Source organism: Amblyomma maculatum, chromosome 3, assembly GCF_055883805.1.
Source record: "Amblyomma maculatum isolate TAMU_Amacu chromosome 3, ASM5588380v1, whole genome shotgun sequence".
Taxonomy (NCBI): domain Eukaryota; kingdom Metazoa; phylum Arthropoda; class Arachnida; order Ixodida; family Ixodidae; genus Amblyomma; species Amblyomma maculatum.
The window spans coordinates 78538995-78556579 of NC_139346.1; the positions used below are offsets into that span (position 1 = coordinate 78538995).

General features: G+C 43.9%; 1 protein-coding gene across 1 annotated transcript in view; it reads left to right on the forward strand.

The window, feature by feature from the left end:
* LOC146195031 (evasin P985-like) overlaps positions 1-10341 on the forward strand; it is a 76792-nt gene extending 66451 nt beyond the window's left edge. Inside the window, exons 5-6 of the mRNA XM_084596185.1 lie at positions 2517-2582; positions 10165-10341. Of these exons, the coding sequence (XP_084452311.1) occupies positions 2517-2582; positions 10165-10305 (207 nt within the window). The 3' untranslated portion in view covers positions 10306-10341. The remainder of the gene's footprint in view (positions 1-2516; positions 2583-10164) is intronic.
* The last annotated feature ends 7244 nt before the right edge of the window (positions 10342-17585 follow it).

The following is a 17585-nucleotide window of genomic DNA, read 5'->3' on the forward strand; positions in this document are numbered from 1 at the left end:
GCTTACACGCCACGTATTATGGCCCGCTGGCGTCAGTATGCAGAGGAAATGATTACGTGCCCCCAATGTACGACTCTAACGCGCGGCGGCATATCTCATCTACTTTGGGATTGTCCTGCTTTTCTACTGGACGCTCCGAGATCAAACCATACCGCCTGAACTACCGTTCCCTCCTAGAACCTCATGCTAACACACAGATGATATTTGCCAAGTATGGCTCGCTTAGTGGCCTGGTTAGAGCAATATGATTTAAGTGACGACCTAAACAATGAAGCTTCTGTCTACTCCCCTTTACCCCCATCCATGGCCATGAGCCTTCCCATTTAATAAAGGACATTCAATGAATCAATATTAGTATTTGGTTAAACTGTAAAGGAAAGGCGCAGTGTCTGTCGTACTTGTTCCATGGATTTATTTATTTATTTATTTATTTATTTATTTATTTATTTATTTATTTATTTATTTATTTATTTATAGGAAGGGAAAGGCGCAGTAACTGTCTCACTTGTTTTGCCCCGTCGGGGTGGTGCAGTGGTAAGACGCCCGACTACTGTGCCAGGGTACCCGGGTTCGAACCCGACCTCGGCGGCTGCGTTTCGATGGAGGCGAAACGAAGCGGCGTCCGTGTGCTGTGCGATGTCAGCGCACGTTAAAGATCCCTAGGTGGTCGAAATTACTCCGTAGCCCTCCACTACGGACACCTGATCCGCGCCATAAGAACAGAAAGGAAGGTGGCAGGGAAAGTGTAAAGGGAAAATGCTGCTGTAGTGAAAGGCTAGGGAGTAATTTCGACCACACTGTGATCGTTTGTGCACTTAATCGCAAAGCACACGGATGAATCTCCGTTTCGCCTTCATCGAAATATTTCGCCGGGGGGCGGATTCGAGCTCGAGTAGTCCGGCCCAGTGGTCGGGCACCTTAATCACTGCGGCAACGTGGCTGGGGAGGGGGAGCTTTCGCTTCAATTTTAAATTTGTTTATAAGAAAGCGAACGCGCAGTATCGGTCACGTCCATTCCAAGGCAAAATTATGACATGCGAAGTACAGCTCTATCTACCACAATGATGTTCTTGCTTCAAAATAAGCAAACCTTTTTCGATTATTTATTCTTTACTTTAGATAAAAGTGCCTTTCTCGTGTTTATTTACGTATATTTGACATTCGATATTCTAACACTGCCAATTTGGAAAAATTAAATATACATTAAACAATTTTGCTGACAGCTTTCATTTTTTGGATATAACAAAAAAACGTATACATAAATGTAGGCGACTTATTTCTCGCGCCTTAAGCATCTAATGATCTCTTTAAGGTAATATCTAAGTTGATATAAAACCAACCTGCACACACCCCATAGGCATATTGATCGAAGAATGTAAAATACAAAATTGTACGACTCTTTTAAAACACTATCCTGCACACAATAATCTAGGACACCAATAGCATCTTTAGCGATATTGCAATTTTCAATAAAGAAATTCATGAAGTATCAAAAATGCTGGATGTAAGGCAGAGAGGCAAAACCCCTTCAAAACAGAATGTTTAGAGAGGTATCAACGGACCTCGATTGAGAGCAGTTGGGGAGAAGCGTTATTTGGAAGTAAGGATAATCGATTTTTCATCATGATGATGAACGATTGTTTGATGACATTTACTTGCTAAACACCAAACCTTACTGATAGCAAGACAATATTATTGCCACGGCTATATAAAGCAGACCTATGGCCTCATAAATCACTGCTCATGATAATAAAGCAATTATAAACTCTCTTTGATGATGACATCAGTTACCAAACAGCATGCAGTGAGGATCCAAAAGTAGTTAAAAGTTGCCGCATAAACATTACAATGGCCGTGGACCTACATCACAATGAAATAACTACAACAGGAAAACTGTAGTCAAGCCCATTCGGCAAGTGCTTTCATATCATGACTGTCTGCTCGCCGTTAACCAAAGTGCATAGCAAGAACGCCCTACCGCTACTTTTTTCGTTAATCTATACACTAAAGAACTGGAATAAATCAATACTGAGAAGCACTTATCAAGTTATCAAACGAAAATAACCAGGTGTGACAGCGTGCATTGTGTGCCAGGAAAAAGGTGTGCGTGACTGATATCCTGTCTTAAGTGAAGAACATCACATAGGCACTGGCAGCGCTACTAATCGATGCATGATAGGCAGTCTTCGCTATGGTAGCAGAATGGATTCTGTAAGTCAGAATATTTAACATGGGATTGCACAAAATTAGTTAGGAGCATAAGGTTACTAGGTCTATGAAGACAGTGGCTTTCAGCGGCTCATCAATCGGTAACTCGACAGATATCGGAGGGTAATTTTCCCTTCAGTTAAGTATGATAAACTAATGATGGTCTAGAAGGTAATCAGTGCTCAGCACAGTGAATGCGGTCTCAATTAAATGAAGAGTATTTATATAGCAACGTATAATTTTGTGCAGTGTATAGAAGTCGATTTTTGTCGATTTTTTGTTACCTTCCAATTCTCTTCTTCCGACAGAAGCCCCTTGGATGCAGCCATGGCTGTCACCTATCAAGCATACTGCCTGTAGGCACGCCCTGCTATGTATGTTCATATTTTGCATCTTAATCTTCCAGTAACGTGTTTGACGGATATTAGTTCTCATAAGTTTCGACGCTTGCGTGGCGCCATCTTTTGGCAGGACACCAAGCCGTCACTTCATTATTCACTATCAGAGCAATAAGGAGTACATAGATAAATGTTTCAAACATCATTCAGAACCATTTTATTTTAGATGGAGGGAAATACATAGTTGACCCCTCTTACACATAGCAAAAGGCCGAACTGTGGGAAGGTCCTGAGGTAGGTCGCGATGCTGAGACTAGTGCCACGAAAGAAAATGTGCGCTTCCAATACTGAAGTCGCCGGCCGCGGTACAATGCAGCGATTATTGTGGCGCTCAGAAATATAGTGTCAATCGATTAAAAAAACGCTCGGCGGTTTATGGTGGGCCAGCGACCAGTAACAGGTGAATGTTCAGCAACTGTTCTTGCTAAAAAAATAATACCATATGTAACAGGATTCAGTCCTTTATGCCGATATCTAGGGCTATTGCATAGGACTATTACATACGATTCACTTGATAATTTTCAATTTATTCCCATTGTGCTAACATAACGCACAGCACGTGACCTAATTTTTTTTTTGTTTTCTGCCAAAGTTAGCTTTGTCGGCGGTGTTGTTAGATCCGCATCGTAGGGCAGAGAACCGCATGCTGAGAGTAAACGGACGCAACCAGGTGGGGCCTAATTTTCAGCATATAACTAGTACATTAAGCATGAGCATAAGCTGTTAATGGTGAAATTTCGGTATAGCGAGAAGGACAACACTGGACCGTGGGACCATGACGTACAAAGCGGATTTTCATATAAGAACATTCAACGTTTGACGCCCGTACGAAAACAGGTATATAAGTATATGAAAAGGCGCTCATCGGTCCCGCACGTATAATGGAGTGGTAGAAATAGTTGAGAGAAAAATAGATATTGTGCTAAAGAAAAACCAGTGAAGAATGAAAAAGAGACCAAAACGTTGGTCGGATGTAGATGTACGGGCGTAGACTCAATAGCAAACCGTCAAACAGCTTCCATGGCCCATCGGAAAGCAGAAATAAAATAGATCCTTGCTTGAACTTCAGCAATTATCAGACGAATGTGAATAACAAAAGGAACATGGGCATTTTTGATACAAGATAAACTAAATGCTATAACCAATAGCCTCTATGTTCAACAGCCTTGGGAAGGAACTGCAGTTTACATTAGGTAGCGAAGCACTGGAAGTAGTAGGCGAATATGTGTGCTTAGGCCGGGCAGTAACCGCAGATCCGGACCATGAAAAGGAAATAAGAATAAGATTGGGACGGAGCGCATTTGGCAAGTACTCGCAGATTATGATAACGGCTTACCAGTATCGCTCAAGGTGAAAGTATACAACTGTTACATCTTACCTGCACTCACCTATAGGGCTGAAACGTGGAGGCGAACCAAGACGGTTGTACTTAAGTTCAGGACAACCCAGAGGGCTATGGAACGAAACATGGTAGGGGTAACATTAAGAGATAGAAAGCGTGCAGAGTGGGTCAGAGAAATAACTCAAGTTACCGACATTCTAGTGGAAATTAGGAAGGTGAAATGGGCATGGACAGGACATGCAGTGCGAAGAGAGGATAACCGATGGTCGCTTAGGGTAACAAACTGGATTCCAAGAGAAGGAAAGTGCAGCAGGGGGCGGCATAAAGTTAGGTGGGCGGATGAGGATAAGAAGTTTGCAGGGTTCAAGTGGATGCAGCTAGCGCTTAACTGGGTTAATTGGAGAAATATGGGAGAGGCCTTCGCTCTGCAGTGGGTATAGTCAGGCTGCTGCTGCTGATGATGATGATAACCAACAGGTGAAAGGCAGATATTAAAAAAAAATAAGCACGCACTTAAAGAGTTCTGGAACAATTGAAAGCACTTGGTGATTATTTAGAAAAGGCGTGCCGCAATATAATGGACGACTGCGATAATTTACTGCAAAATAAATAGATAATGCAATTCATTTACGAACAACTAGAAGCGGCTATAACAGCTTGTTACAGCGACAGTGGTAATAACATTTATGCGGGCTGCTAAAACGGACGTTTTTAACACCGGCATTGACAAATTCGATTGGAAGAGAGCGGAGCAGTTGCCTCTGAATATAGCAAAAGATTTGAGAGAAACTCCAATGAAACCAAATTGCGGCTCTTGGTGAAGAAAAAAAACTATTATTTACGCTGCTCGAAGCGTCGCATTGAAAATGATATCCCAACAAGCTAGCCAGAGAGTAGAATAAGACTTCGATGCAAATGCGAAGAGAATTTGCATCAAGTCTAATAGGGCGGTAATACTGACATCGGCATTGTATAGCATAACAATGCAGGCAATCGAAAATAAATTACAAGACTGGACTTAGGATCTGGAGCTACTAAAAAAAGGGAATAGTTTGAGGCTAGGTCGTAGATTAGATTATATTTTGACAGCAGTCACACAATTCATTGAAATCGCGGCAGTTGAAGAATGACAGATATGATGTTTTAGCTATCAAAACCACACTCCGATGTAGCGAATTCTGAAAACCGTGTAGGGGCAAGGAAACAATAAATATATTGAAACCAATTTATAAGGAGAATAACGTACCAGTGAAATAGCAGGCCTTGAGAGGTGCGGTTTGCGATGTAACCACTTCTATTCATGATTTCCATCAAAGAGATGAACGACAGATAGAGCTGAACGAATTGGGTTTTACACTCTTATGGCGGAAGAGGGGCGAATTGGGAACTCGCTGCATACCGGGATTGATAGATGCAGATGATATTGTTCTGCTAGCATATAGCCAGAAAGGATTCCAACACTTGACAGACAGTTGTGAAAAAGATGCAGGTGTTCTGAGACTAAGATTTGACGCAGAAACATCAGTACTAATAATTTTAATAATGCGCTCGCTCAGCAAGATCAAGGTAGGAATATGAGAGTTACCAAGTGTTAAAGCATAAACGTTACTTCGTATTTGCATAAACGATGGAACAGTCTACTTGTGGGATAGAGTAAATTGTAAAGAAAAGAAAAAGAAACGCTTTTGTCATAAACAATCCCGGGTCATAGGGATATAATAAATATGAAGTTATTCGAGGAATCTTGAATGCAGCCATGGTACCAGTATTGCCATTTGCAAGCGCTGTGCTGTGCTTGGGATCTGCCACAAATTTGGCAATTGCAATAGAGCAGAGGATGGTGGGAATACTTTTTTGGGGGTCACATGCAGCCACTATTAGTGATGCAATTCAAAGGGATACGAGATGATTGACGTTGTGAGCACAGGAAGCGAAAAGTATGGTGCATTACGAAGGCCGGTTGAGGAAAATAAATGACAGAGCCGGAGGCAAAGATTTTTCGGGTACCTGTACCGCTTCAAAATTCATAAGTCATAGATGGGAATAACAAGATGACTTGCAAATACGAATGTCATGGGTAAGAAAAGGATAGATAAACCAACTTGAAACAAAAAGACCTTCAGAAAATTTCCAGCGGCAAAAGAGAGTGCTTGACAAACCGACGATGGAGCTTTACAGGGCGCCTGAGACTAAAATATAAAAGCAAATTATATGACGGTTACAAAGGGAGTGGTTTAATTTTCGAGACGGGCCGGGAGCCTGAGGACGAAATGCTACCGGCAAAAATCTGAAAGCACAGACGAAATTTGCTCATGCTACAAGCAAAACTTGTAAGATTGAACATACGCTTTTAGGTCATAAGGCACTGCAACCACCAGTGCGCGATCAAGGCAAAGGAATTCGAAAAACACTGGGTTTCGAGATATCCACTACCGCTAAATATTGGAAAAAAACAATGAAAAATAAAATAAAGCAAGTTATGCAACAACATTATGCAAAATAAAGTTCACAACAAATTAAGGTCATGGACAGTTACAGAACTGATTACTATCTGTTGCCTGCAAGGTGCTCCAAAGGTAGTGGGCAATACCATACTTAGATCTTATTAAATCACCTAACCTGGCTAGCCTTGATTCCACCTGCTCGACAAAAACATATTGTCAAGGAACAATGATGACGACAAAGTGTATTGCTCGCGTGTGGAATATGTGGTGAGCAAGGACGAAGTGTTGGTGGTTCGTGCTGGGCGCCGCTGGCCTGAAATTGTTCGTCTGGGCTGTGGTCACCTAGTTTAAATGTACTATAGAAATACTACAGAAAAAATACCTGTATTTTGTGGTTTGTCATATTTTCGACATGTCGTAATTGTGTTGTCTGTCTTGTGTAGTATTTCGGTAGTCTGCAGTGTGTAGTGTGTAGCATTTCTGTAGTCTGTCTTGTGTAGTGTGTCGCATGTCTGTAGTCTGTCTTTTGTAGTGTTGTTCTGTAGTCGGCCTGGTCGAGTAGTTGCTATTGATAAATGAGCATGCAGCTGCGAAGCAGCAGTCCAGCTCTGCATTTCATTCAATCTTAAGTATGGCCATGCACATCAAAAACACCTTTCTTTGGGGCAAAACACTTTATTAGCACAATACTCCCGGCTGATGATGTTCCTTTTTATTCTGCTTGTGCGAGCTCAGCATGCCCTAGCTGAAGAAAAAGAGAAAGACTGCGAGACTGCATACCCATAAGAAATAAACATAAAATTTGCAGAACTCATAAGTATGAACGTGTCAACAAAATTTCACCTAGCTGTGCAGACCACTGCAGAGTTTGGGAGACATATGTTGACTGCGACAACACATATCGCATGCACTGCATAGTTCGAATGACCAGTTATGAAGAAAACTACACTATTTTTATCAGCACAGCGTGCTTCGTTGATAACAGGTAGTGAACTCTAAGCTATCCTGATCTTGTTAACTTGGGAATTCGGTCCGCTTGGACTCTGTACGGTCCTAGCAAAAGTGTGCATAGCTCCAATGGTGTCCAATGCTTGTTCGTCGGAGGCACTTATTTGGCCCCCAATTAATACAGACCTCAGGCATTCGCAACTTCTAGATTTAAGCTATGCAATGCTCAGCCGATCAGTGGTGCACGAGATGGATGAGAGGCGTTAAGAGTTTTTTCCTGCCTAGTGGCTTGTAATTTGCTGACTGCATTGCAAAAGGCGGTGTTCCTTTCACTCGCCTCTCACTGGCAACATATCAGAAGAGCTCGACAAGAAAAACAATACCACACCCATGATGACAATCATTACCTGCTAATGTGATGCTGAACAAATTATAACAGCCAACAACTTAATTTTGCCTGAACTGGACAGAAGAATCAAAAGGGACCATGCGAATATATTTACTGCCACAGGCCACAGCACTTCTCGCCAGGTACCTTGCCATCTTTTTGGGGCGCTTCTGCAGCTCATCGGCAGGGCAGGCCTTCACCTTGAGGTAGTGGCACAAGGAATCTGCAAAATTAGGTAATAGGTAATAGCAGTGTGGTTAAATATCATTATTACAATCTGACTTGGTACAAAGCTACAAACACTCATCCGTAATACTACAGTGCAGATACAACCTGCAAAGCAATATAGGAACAAAATGAAAGCAAGGACAGTGCATACAGCAGCAATGACCGATACAACTCGACTATTTGCACAATTACTATAAGGGGATGGGTATTATAACCATGTGGACGACAAAAAATTTAATGCAATTAAAATTTGTGACACTATTTGCACTATATACTATAGAAGCTAGTGCAATATGGGTTGCAAGGCAAGTTTTCATCAATTATCGACATCATAAGGCTGGTTACTTCCACTGTAGGACAAAGTACTGCCCACTGATTTTCAATTATCGCTGTTCTGCTCTACCTGCAGCCATCTGCCCTGCTTCAAACATACTAACCATATCTCCCTAGCAAATTCTTTTCTATTCACAGCTTACCATTTTCTCCTCTCTGAAACTGGTCCGCTACTCAAACTGACCATAAGTTTCTCTTATACCCTAGTTACTCTGCTGGCTTAACCACGCTTACCAAACTTAACCATGGTTAACCGCCAATCGTTGTTCGCTGCTTTTACACATATCACCACCGTTCTGCGTTACGGCAGCTGTTGCCCATTAAGTACAATAGCCTAAGCAACGCAGTGATTGGCGGAATTAAGCTGCATTTACAAATATCCTATTTATAATCGGTTCCCGGAGTGTCGTCCGATGAGGAGTCAACAGCGTGGTCATGCCCCTCCTCGACCGCCGTAAACATCACCACGATTGCCTCTTCTCACGCAAAGTGCTCACTCCTGCCTTCCCCCTCAGCTGTTGTCCGTCTCGGAGATGGTGGCACTTCTGCTGTCGTAGGAATGTGTGCAGCTCGTGTGTCCTTTGCCGGCCCTCATACTTGTTTTCTCTTCACTTTCCTTGCACACTGCACTCATGACCTAGTCCCCGGCCTTGATATTCTATCTGAACATTATGCCCTTATTGTGCACAAGTGTTGTTCTGCTCGACCTACCTTTTACGGAGGAGCCCCTGGATCCAATTATACGCCGCCTATGTACTGTTCATTTTCGGCACCTGGCCCCCAAAGCTGTCACCTATTTATCGTTCTTGTCCGTCCAACCAGTCCCCGATGGCCACCAGCACATCGTTACTCCAGCCCTTGATGTACCTCGCGCACGAAACGTTGCCCTTGCGCATACATTGATCACTATGCCTGCCCATCAATCGTCCCTTCTTTGTCCTCAACTTTGCATCGCACTTTCGGCCGCTTCCCCAAGGCATGTCGTACGCCACGCTGTGCCCTGCTTCCGAATGCGTTCTACCAGCTGTTACGGGCGGGCAGCCGGCAGGCGCGCTTTTTGGGTAGGAAGCAAGGTCTCTTACAGAGTGACGGAGACGTTTCACGACCATGTAGGGATATTGAAGGACTGCAATATCCCAATCTAAACTTTGTATTGCACTAAAAACGGTATTTCCACTGATATGCAAATATTGCATTAAAAATGCTAAGCAGATTGAAGATATACAAAATTGCCATTCTGTAAACATGCAGCGCTGAGCGTGGTATTCTCTCGCTGCATGGCCAGTCTTATCGACAGTGCACTATCATGTCTACATCCAGCCTACGACAGCAGATAAGGCCAAGAGCGTTGTGTCGGTTATTTTATGCCAGAAAACTGTAGAACTATTGCCATGCACACAATGTTTAATTGTGTCACAATCAAAGAATATGAATCAGTATGGTATGTAATTTGGTGGCACTGGCGCGGGCAAAAACGTCCCCAATACGTACGGAGTTAATATAGGCCACCTGTCCACTGTACAACATTATTCAGGCACGACATAGTTATACCGCACCGTCGTTCTGGGAAAATGACTGCGACACAAAATATGCAGTATATTGTTTATTGGTTAGTTTGTTGGTTGGTTGGTCTAACGTTTGGCTAGATGTAAAGACAGAGTGGCCACGTCATGCCTCCGTCTCTTTCAGTGAAAACCTATAATTTTCACAATGAAAGAGAACAAAACTATAGCCGCAAAGAAATTTAGTTACTTAGGAGTTTATCTGCATTATGATTTTGTTTCATAAGCGATGGTCAATAACTTTGCATATATGTCTTCTAGGCTTTCGACATTTTTGGCTTAAATCAATAATTATAATTTGTGCTCTCTTAAGGTCATTACTGCAGATATGAAACCTGGATCGGTGAGCCGAGGTGGGCCATACACCTGCTTGCTCGGCAGTTGCACCAGTTCGGGAAACTGCCACGGCAATGGCCAAAGCGAAATTTGCTATTTCCAGCGGTACCCAGATTAAGCGAAATAAAAATTATTCTGTAATCATTGATTTTATTGAGCACATTATGGAAATAAAATTTCACTGTTGAAAATTTAAGCACAGATTTTTACGTGATTTGAATTTGTGCTAAATTAAGCGAATATTTTTAAAGTGTCATGAATGTATAATCACATCACCACAAATCAAATTATTTTATTTCACCAGATGCTTACTGTTTGGAGCGCCTGGGCTAAAAGCTGCAAATAATGTCACAGACACATTTTAATTTTTGAACATAACTTTGCCCAAAATATGCTCCTTTCGCAGTTCTCGACTGTGATGAATAAAGCATTCTTGTCTGCGCAACGGATGGATGTATGTTGTACTTTCTTCTCCAGTGGTTTCTTCTGAAAGAGAAGACTATTTTACACGAGGTGTTCAGCTAGAGCACTGATTTACGAGGAAGAAGAGCGGGAATATTGTTGAACATAAGTGCTTCCAAGTAATTATTTGTTCTTACATTTATGTTGAAGTCCCTCCTTACTGATATTTACATGGATCTGTCTGCTGTACAGGCATGGCGCAGGAAGTGTACGTCGTCAGAGAGCGCGTTGCTCTTTCCACGAATTCAGGGACTAATCTTTGCGGGAGAGTGCAACACAAAATAAACAAGTAGTCTACCATAGACACGCTGCTAATGGTGAAATTCCCTTATTGCATAAATGATTCCACTTTAAAGCATTCACGCCATTCTCAGACCGATTTTTGGTCATAATACGCCAAAGTACAGCAATGTTTTTCTAGAACATATTTGCTTTCTTCTGGAGAATGTGTCTTGAATCGAAGCAAAACATTCCGAGAGCACTGGGTAATGTGCAGTGAAAACATGTGAAAGCCTGAGCATTTCTGCTGAACGCAGTACATCGCGCGCCCCTTGTCAACCACAACCAGCATTCCGCTAAACGCATCAAAGTTCACCGTCGTTCCATAATTGCTTTACAGGAAAGGCACCGTATCTGTCACTCGCGGAATCTCTTTGACACATCTCGCGGACAAATCTTGCCGTCACGAGATTTTAACCTTTAGGCTAGAAAGCCTTTCGCCTTGAAGTTCTATAGAATTGTCGTCCATTAAAAATTATAATTTATTACCTACGCGACCTTCTGGTGCGCCCACTCCCAGACACCCTTATAGTGTGGTGGCAGCTGTTCGGATCTTAAAGAATATGCCCTCAGCTTGCGTGACGAGCTCAGCCGAAAGTTAGCTACCAGTACTAACAGAAGGGGGTGGCCATTTGGTACCCAATTTTCGGTGGGATAAGCCAGAGTAAGGTTTGAAGTCACAAAATAATGAACAAAACAAAGTTTATACACAGCAAGAGATGATAAAGAGGGCTTCATACTGAAACCTAAAATACAGAGACAAGAGGTTCACAGAAAGTCAATGCAAAGCATCTACCTAAAAGGCTTTCAACGAACACGGATACTTTAAAACAATAAAGAATGCATGAGACAGTCATCGGGACTGTCGCAGACCGACTCTCGAGAGTCACGATGTGGCCGCCCTATAGACGTGCGCCGCTTCCCCGCAGATCAGTGGGTTTGCCGAACAGAGTGTGGACACCGAACAGTGTAACACTCGCTGCAACACCTGCTCTAGCACTGGTTGCCTGGCTGGATAGCGTGCCAAGCGGCGCGACGCGACCTCGATAAATAGGCACGCCGTGCATGTCTAACAACGCGCCAAGGCCGGCGCGCACATGCAGTTAATGTTCGCTCTGCGAGCTCCTCTCTTCCTCCCGCAGAGACGAGCGTCGTCATTGGTCTGCTTCGACCGAAACTTCTGGAGAAATCCAGTTGGTTGTCCGAACGAGTGAGTCACTATCGTCGCTGAGTGATGAGCAAGGCTAAAGGAAGAGGTTGCGCTGATTGTTTGACAATCATACGTAAAGAATTCTTCGTTGTTCAAGCAGAAGCTTTGTGAAGCATCAAAAATAACAAGCAATATCTTTATGGCCCACGTACTAACTTGTTTAGCGAACTCCGTTAGCATGTTTTCAGATAACACTTATTTTAAGCTATCAAACCTCAATACAACGACTTTATAATACTTGTGTAGTAACGGATTTTCAACAGACACCCGTGAATTGGTCACCGCTATTTAAATGACAAATGTGTCGTTTATTCTTTAGTGTCGTGTTTTCTCATGCTGTCCGATCCGATTTAGCAGGGTTAGCAGAAGGCCCCTGTCAGATCTGTGATTTGCTAACCAATAACATATCGATGGTCTTCCGATAATTTTTTATAGTGATTCGTAACAATTCTGCTCAACGAAAGTCTACACGTTGTACAGTTGGCTTGTAGACGGAGTTTAAGAAGTCCCTGTCGGTAGGCTTCTATCAATTAGCCACTATACTTTGAAATTATACACAAATACATTAGAAAGTATTAATACCTCCTAGGTTTCGCTTATAAGCAACTTATACCGAAGTCCTATTGGTGGCACTCTGACGACTGGGATTCAAAACAATGACGATCACAGAATGTCGTCTTAAAATATGGTGTCAAATTACCGATAATTGAAGAAATATCTAATGATAAAGATTCTAAAGACAAATTAACAGGCTTATTTACATTTTCCACGCTTGCATCATATTGTCAAAAGTAGGGGGGATACAGCGAAAGATATGAAACTTCTTAAATTCGTGCACAAAACTTAGACACAAACTCGCCCTTTTTCCTCCCTCCAGCCTTCAATGGGGCTTAACAACATCGGATTGATACTCTTCGAATAACTGGCCACCATGATTCAAAATAACACGCTCACAAAAAGTATTTGTACTTACTGTTGTCAACTTATCAACATTTCAAAAAGATGTCTAACCAATGTCTAACCACGTCATTTAGAGCGTGCGCTCTGTTATACGGTACAAAACTTCGGATGTCGTCTGTGTGTGCTTAAATATGACCTCAAGAACGCCCCGACGGACCATGAGTGAAGCGCGTACTTTTAAAGGGACACTAAAGACAGCCAAAGATTATATGAAAATCTAATAAACTACATTTGGTGACACTGTCGCCGCATATCCGGCAGCAAAAAATCGAATAATTGCTGAGATAATGCGATAAGAAGTTGAGGTTTTTTTCTTGTTCCCGCCGGTCGATTTCAAACTGTGGCCTCCAACTACGTAGTTGGAGTTGAGTGACGCACACTATGACGTAAGCGGAGACTCCGTGATAGCTAGCGAGCCGGCGCGGCCCGCTGCGTCGCATCCCTCAAGGGCCAACTTGGCAACAGCGTACTCGCAATGACGGCCTCAGCCGAAATAAATAAAACGATGAAGAGAGTAATTTACCGAGCGATGGGCTCATAAAGGAAGAAAAAAAAACATAGAGCGCTTGTAATGCACAATACTTTACATGTTTCTCAAGCTTTTGCGCTCCTTCTTGCACTGTGTATAAACAAACCGAGCCCTCGGTCATCGCAACGCTTCCTGACATGTTTACATACAAATCAAGATTTAGTTACCAGCAAAATAGTGCCCTCGCTGCTGCGCTTGTCAGTTTTGAAGCTTCGTCGCACTTTTTTCCTTCAAGGTTTGTGCTACAGCTCCGTGTTCAGCGAAAATTACGTCCACGGTAGCAGAACATGACCGAAGTGCCGGCGCCACTACATTTGCCAGCGCTGTGAAATTCCACATGTTAAAATGGATCCAGTGCACAATATAGTGCGCATAGGCATCCAGAACATTAGTTGCAAGACGTGAGAGCAGGCAGCATGCGCCGATGATCAAGAAGTTGTAATTTTTAGACCGGCAGCAGAAACATTTTATTGTAAATGGGGCCATGACATAAAAAGTAAAAATATTTTCAAGGTTCTTGTGGCGCGGCGTAGCCGAGCGGTTAGCGTCGCACCTTTGGGAGCAAGCAGTAGCGAGGTCGAGTCTTACCGCTTCTAGCATCTTTTTGTTTTTTTTAACCTTTTGTAATGTATATCTGGTGCTTCGTTATTTTTAGTGTTTACTTTTTACCCGAGGCCCTTTTTTTCGCCGGGTGACGAGCGCAATATATCGACGCTCTCCTTGGTATGAGCGGCACGTATGCCCCTTTTGTTTACGACGCCTGCAAATAGCACGTTGAAGGTCTTGTTGACGCAGTATATGTTGGTCAGATGTGTCATGATTTAGTGAACAATTGAATGATAATGCGTTTTTCCTTCGGCACTTAGCATATGTATGCTTTTCGTGGCGTACGTAGCTGCAGTCAAGCGGTCAGGTCGCAGTCGAAGCGGCAACGGCGGCGATATGTTGGCGCAGAAGTGTGAACGAAGGACTGTGTCGGCGGTAGCGGATTTCGCTCGCTCGTGCCTCCGAATGCTCAAATGGGAACCATCAAGGCGCATCTGCTGCTCCAAGCTCGTAATTCAGGCGCTGCAGGTTCAAACAAACTATCCGAGTGCGCACGAAATGCCTGAGCCGAAACATAACCAAAACTGAAGTGGCCGCCTGTGGCGCCTCCAAGTATATTTTTGTATTTGCCTTGTAACGTTTACGTTGCCTTTTCGCCGTCGTTTGCGTATGATAAAAGCGTGTTATCATGTTTGAGAAAAAACGTACTACCGCATTCAAACATGCAACGTCATTCGCATTTGTCAGCCTCCGCGATCCCTAGCGCGTCACGTGATTTGTAGTTGCGAGCCTCGGCCGTTTGGCTGTGGTGGCGATACCTGTGTTTCTGTTATTCTTCTTTACTACCTTATAACAGCTCTGTTTTCAGTAAGAGTGGTCTTTTTGTAATCAGGAACTGGCATTCTATCGATGCAAACCCACTTCCTTTCTCTCTTTAGTGTCCCTTTAAGGCTAAGCTTTAACATCCTCCTAGTTCAAGCCATCAAATCATGTACATCACTGCTAAAGCTTACAAAACATTGCTAGCAGACCTCTGACTCGCATAAAGTGGTTAATTCTATCCTTAAACAGTCACCATTTGGTACTGACACTGTTTCTCCGCTTGTAATGTTTTGTGATAAGCGTACGCCATTTAAGAAAAGAGGTGCAAATGTGAATCATTATTTACTACACAACAGTTGAAACGTGAACCCTATATCTCCCGCTAACAATTACGAGAAGCTGTTTTCGAAGTACCTACCGAACCGCCTTAGCGTGTGAAAATTATTCTTGTTTTTTTTTTTTTGTTATATTTGAGTTGCGACTTTAGAAAGCTAGACATGTACAGCTTCGTTGATCTGAACGCTCGGGGCCCGCGAGAACAAACCACTCCTTTTAAATTTACACTTTATGATGCTTTCTGAACAAGCAGATAGGTAATCTGCGGTAGTCATATATATTATGCTTATTATATCAAGGATGGACACACACGCAAAAGCTCTTAACCGGTGCGCGCATGTTTTTACAGTAGATGGTTGATTGTGAGGAATGCTTATACAGAGAGTCAAAGCTAACTTGAGCCAATTCAATTCGTCCGCACTTTTTAAGGTGCTCGTCGATTTGGAGGATGTTGTGTAGTTAACACGTAGAGTGAGACGAGGGAGACGACGAGCTTGAAGTAACAAGACGAAACGCACCTTTATATAAGAAGAACACAAAGTACAGATACGTATTTGCAAAGGACAGTGAGACGACTACATTTGACAAAAAGAGAGTGACTCCGTTACACACTGTTCTGCGAGCAGGTGCGTTAACTGAAACAGCAGTTTATAGCTCTCCTTTCACAATTTCGTCTAAGCTGGAGCCTGCCTGGTACCGCTACCAATAGCTTCGTCGAGAACCAGAACCGGCGATGGCACCGCAGCCCGTTCTCAAATAACCCTTGCCGAATGTTCGAGACGCGGAGAAGGAGTGCAAACAGCGCAGCGCTACCAAACCTAGGCTCCTGTCTTCCGGCTGGTTAGAGAACCCTGGAAATTTCTGTAAGCCATGAGCTGCACGCGTGGCCTTTTCAAGCATATGGACAGAGGACAGGGTCCATGCGGCGGGCTGCATACGTGGGCTAGTATTTCTTCTCCTCCGTGTCTACGGGCGCGAGAAGGCGTAGCGCGGTATCCATGATTGCGCTATCGATAGCTGTCCTTCCATCCGCGCCGCTTGCTCCGGCGTGCGCACCGGATCATTTGAAAGTAAACCCTTGCGGCCTTACACGCCCCATCATTAGAGGAATGGTGGGCATTTTTGCCCAGCCAAGAAATTACGAATTTGCAGGTCACACATATTTCTACACAAAGTTCACAAGCACATTTCTTGTGCCCAGTCACAAACTGAACGCAAACCTTTCCCACGATGTCCTAGTTCCTGAAGTTCTGCACGCATCACACGTCACGATAGTATTGTCCGGAAACTGGCCTTTGCACACTTCGCTGATCCCTCTCTGCGCACAAGCGCACAATCTTTGCACATGCCTTCGGGACGCTGGCATGTGCAAAGTTTGTGCGCTCCCACCCGCCGACGGGTCGTGCTTCAGGCTTGACAGCGGTTTATTTTCATCCTGATCTTTGGAGGCAAGAGGGTGCGACGTATCGCGTGGTGCATCTGGATGTTTACTTATGCTGCCTACTACACACCTATTCTCGCGCGAAGCGCTCGCTGCATCGTGGAGTGTCTCGGGTTCATGATTGCGACTGGTGATTACTTCCACACCAATCGTGGGTCCGACCTTGATATTAAGGCGAAAATCTTTAAGCTCTTGAACTTGCGGTGACCATCCGTCCGTTTCATACAAAGGCTGGAACAGTGCCAGCTACGACCCTCCGCCATACTGGCGCACACTCTCCTCGCCCTGCGGCGACAGATGGCAGCGCCGAAGCGCATGCGCAGCTGCGCATGGCAACAGTGAAGTCACCTGCACCGGCAGGCGGAGCGAGCAATTGTTGCGACGGCGCTCCTTCGCCAAACGGGTCATTGTAGTCGAGTGAGTCGGGTGGCTCCCAAGCGGCCAGTGATACCGCACGGACCGGTTTGGATAAGCTCAGGGAGGCGGATTTCCCCAACACAAAATGGCGGAAGATCAATGACTGAAAGCGTCAACGGCGGCTCCAGGCTTTTCCTCGGACTAAGGTGAGAGCTAACTTCGTGAATCGTGTGATACCAGGGAGTATCCGATACCGCCCGATAGTCGTCTTGAGTGATTTCATCTAAGACGCAAGGTGGAAGAACGATATTGACACGAAGAAGGAACGTTATCGGACGAGGTAGACAACGTTGAAGTGTGGGCTCCGTTCCTGGTACCCTCGTTCGCTGGTTCAACTGTCTCGGTGCCCACGCTCAGCGGCCACAGTAGCCATTGTAACAACTGTTACACGTCTGA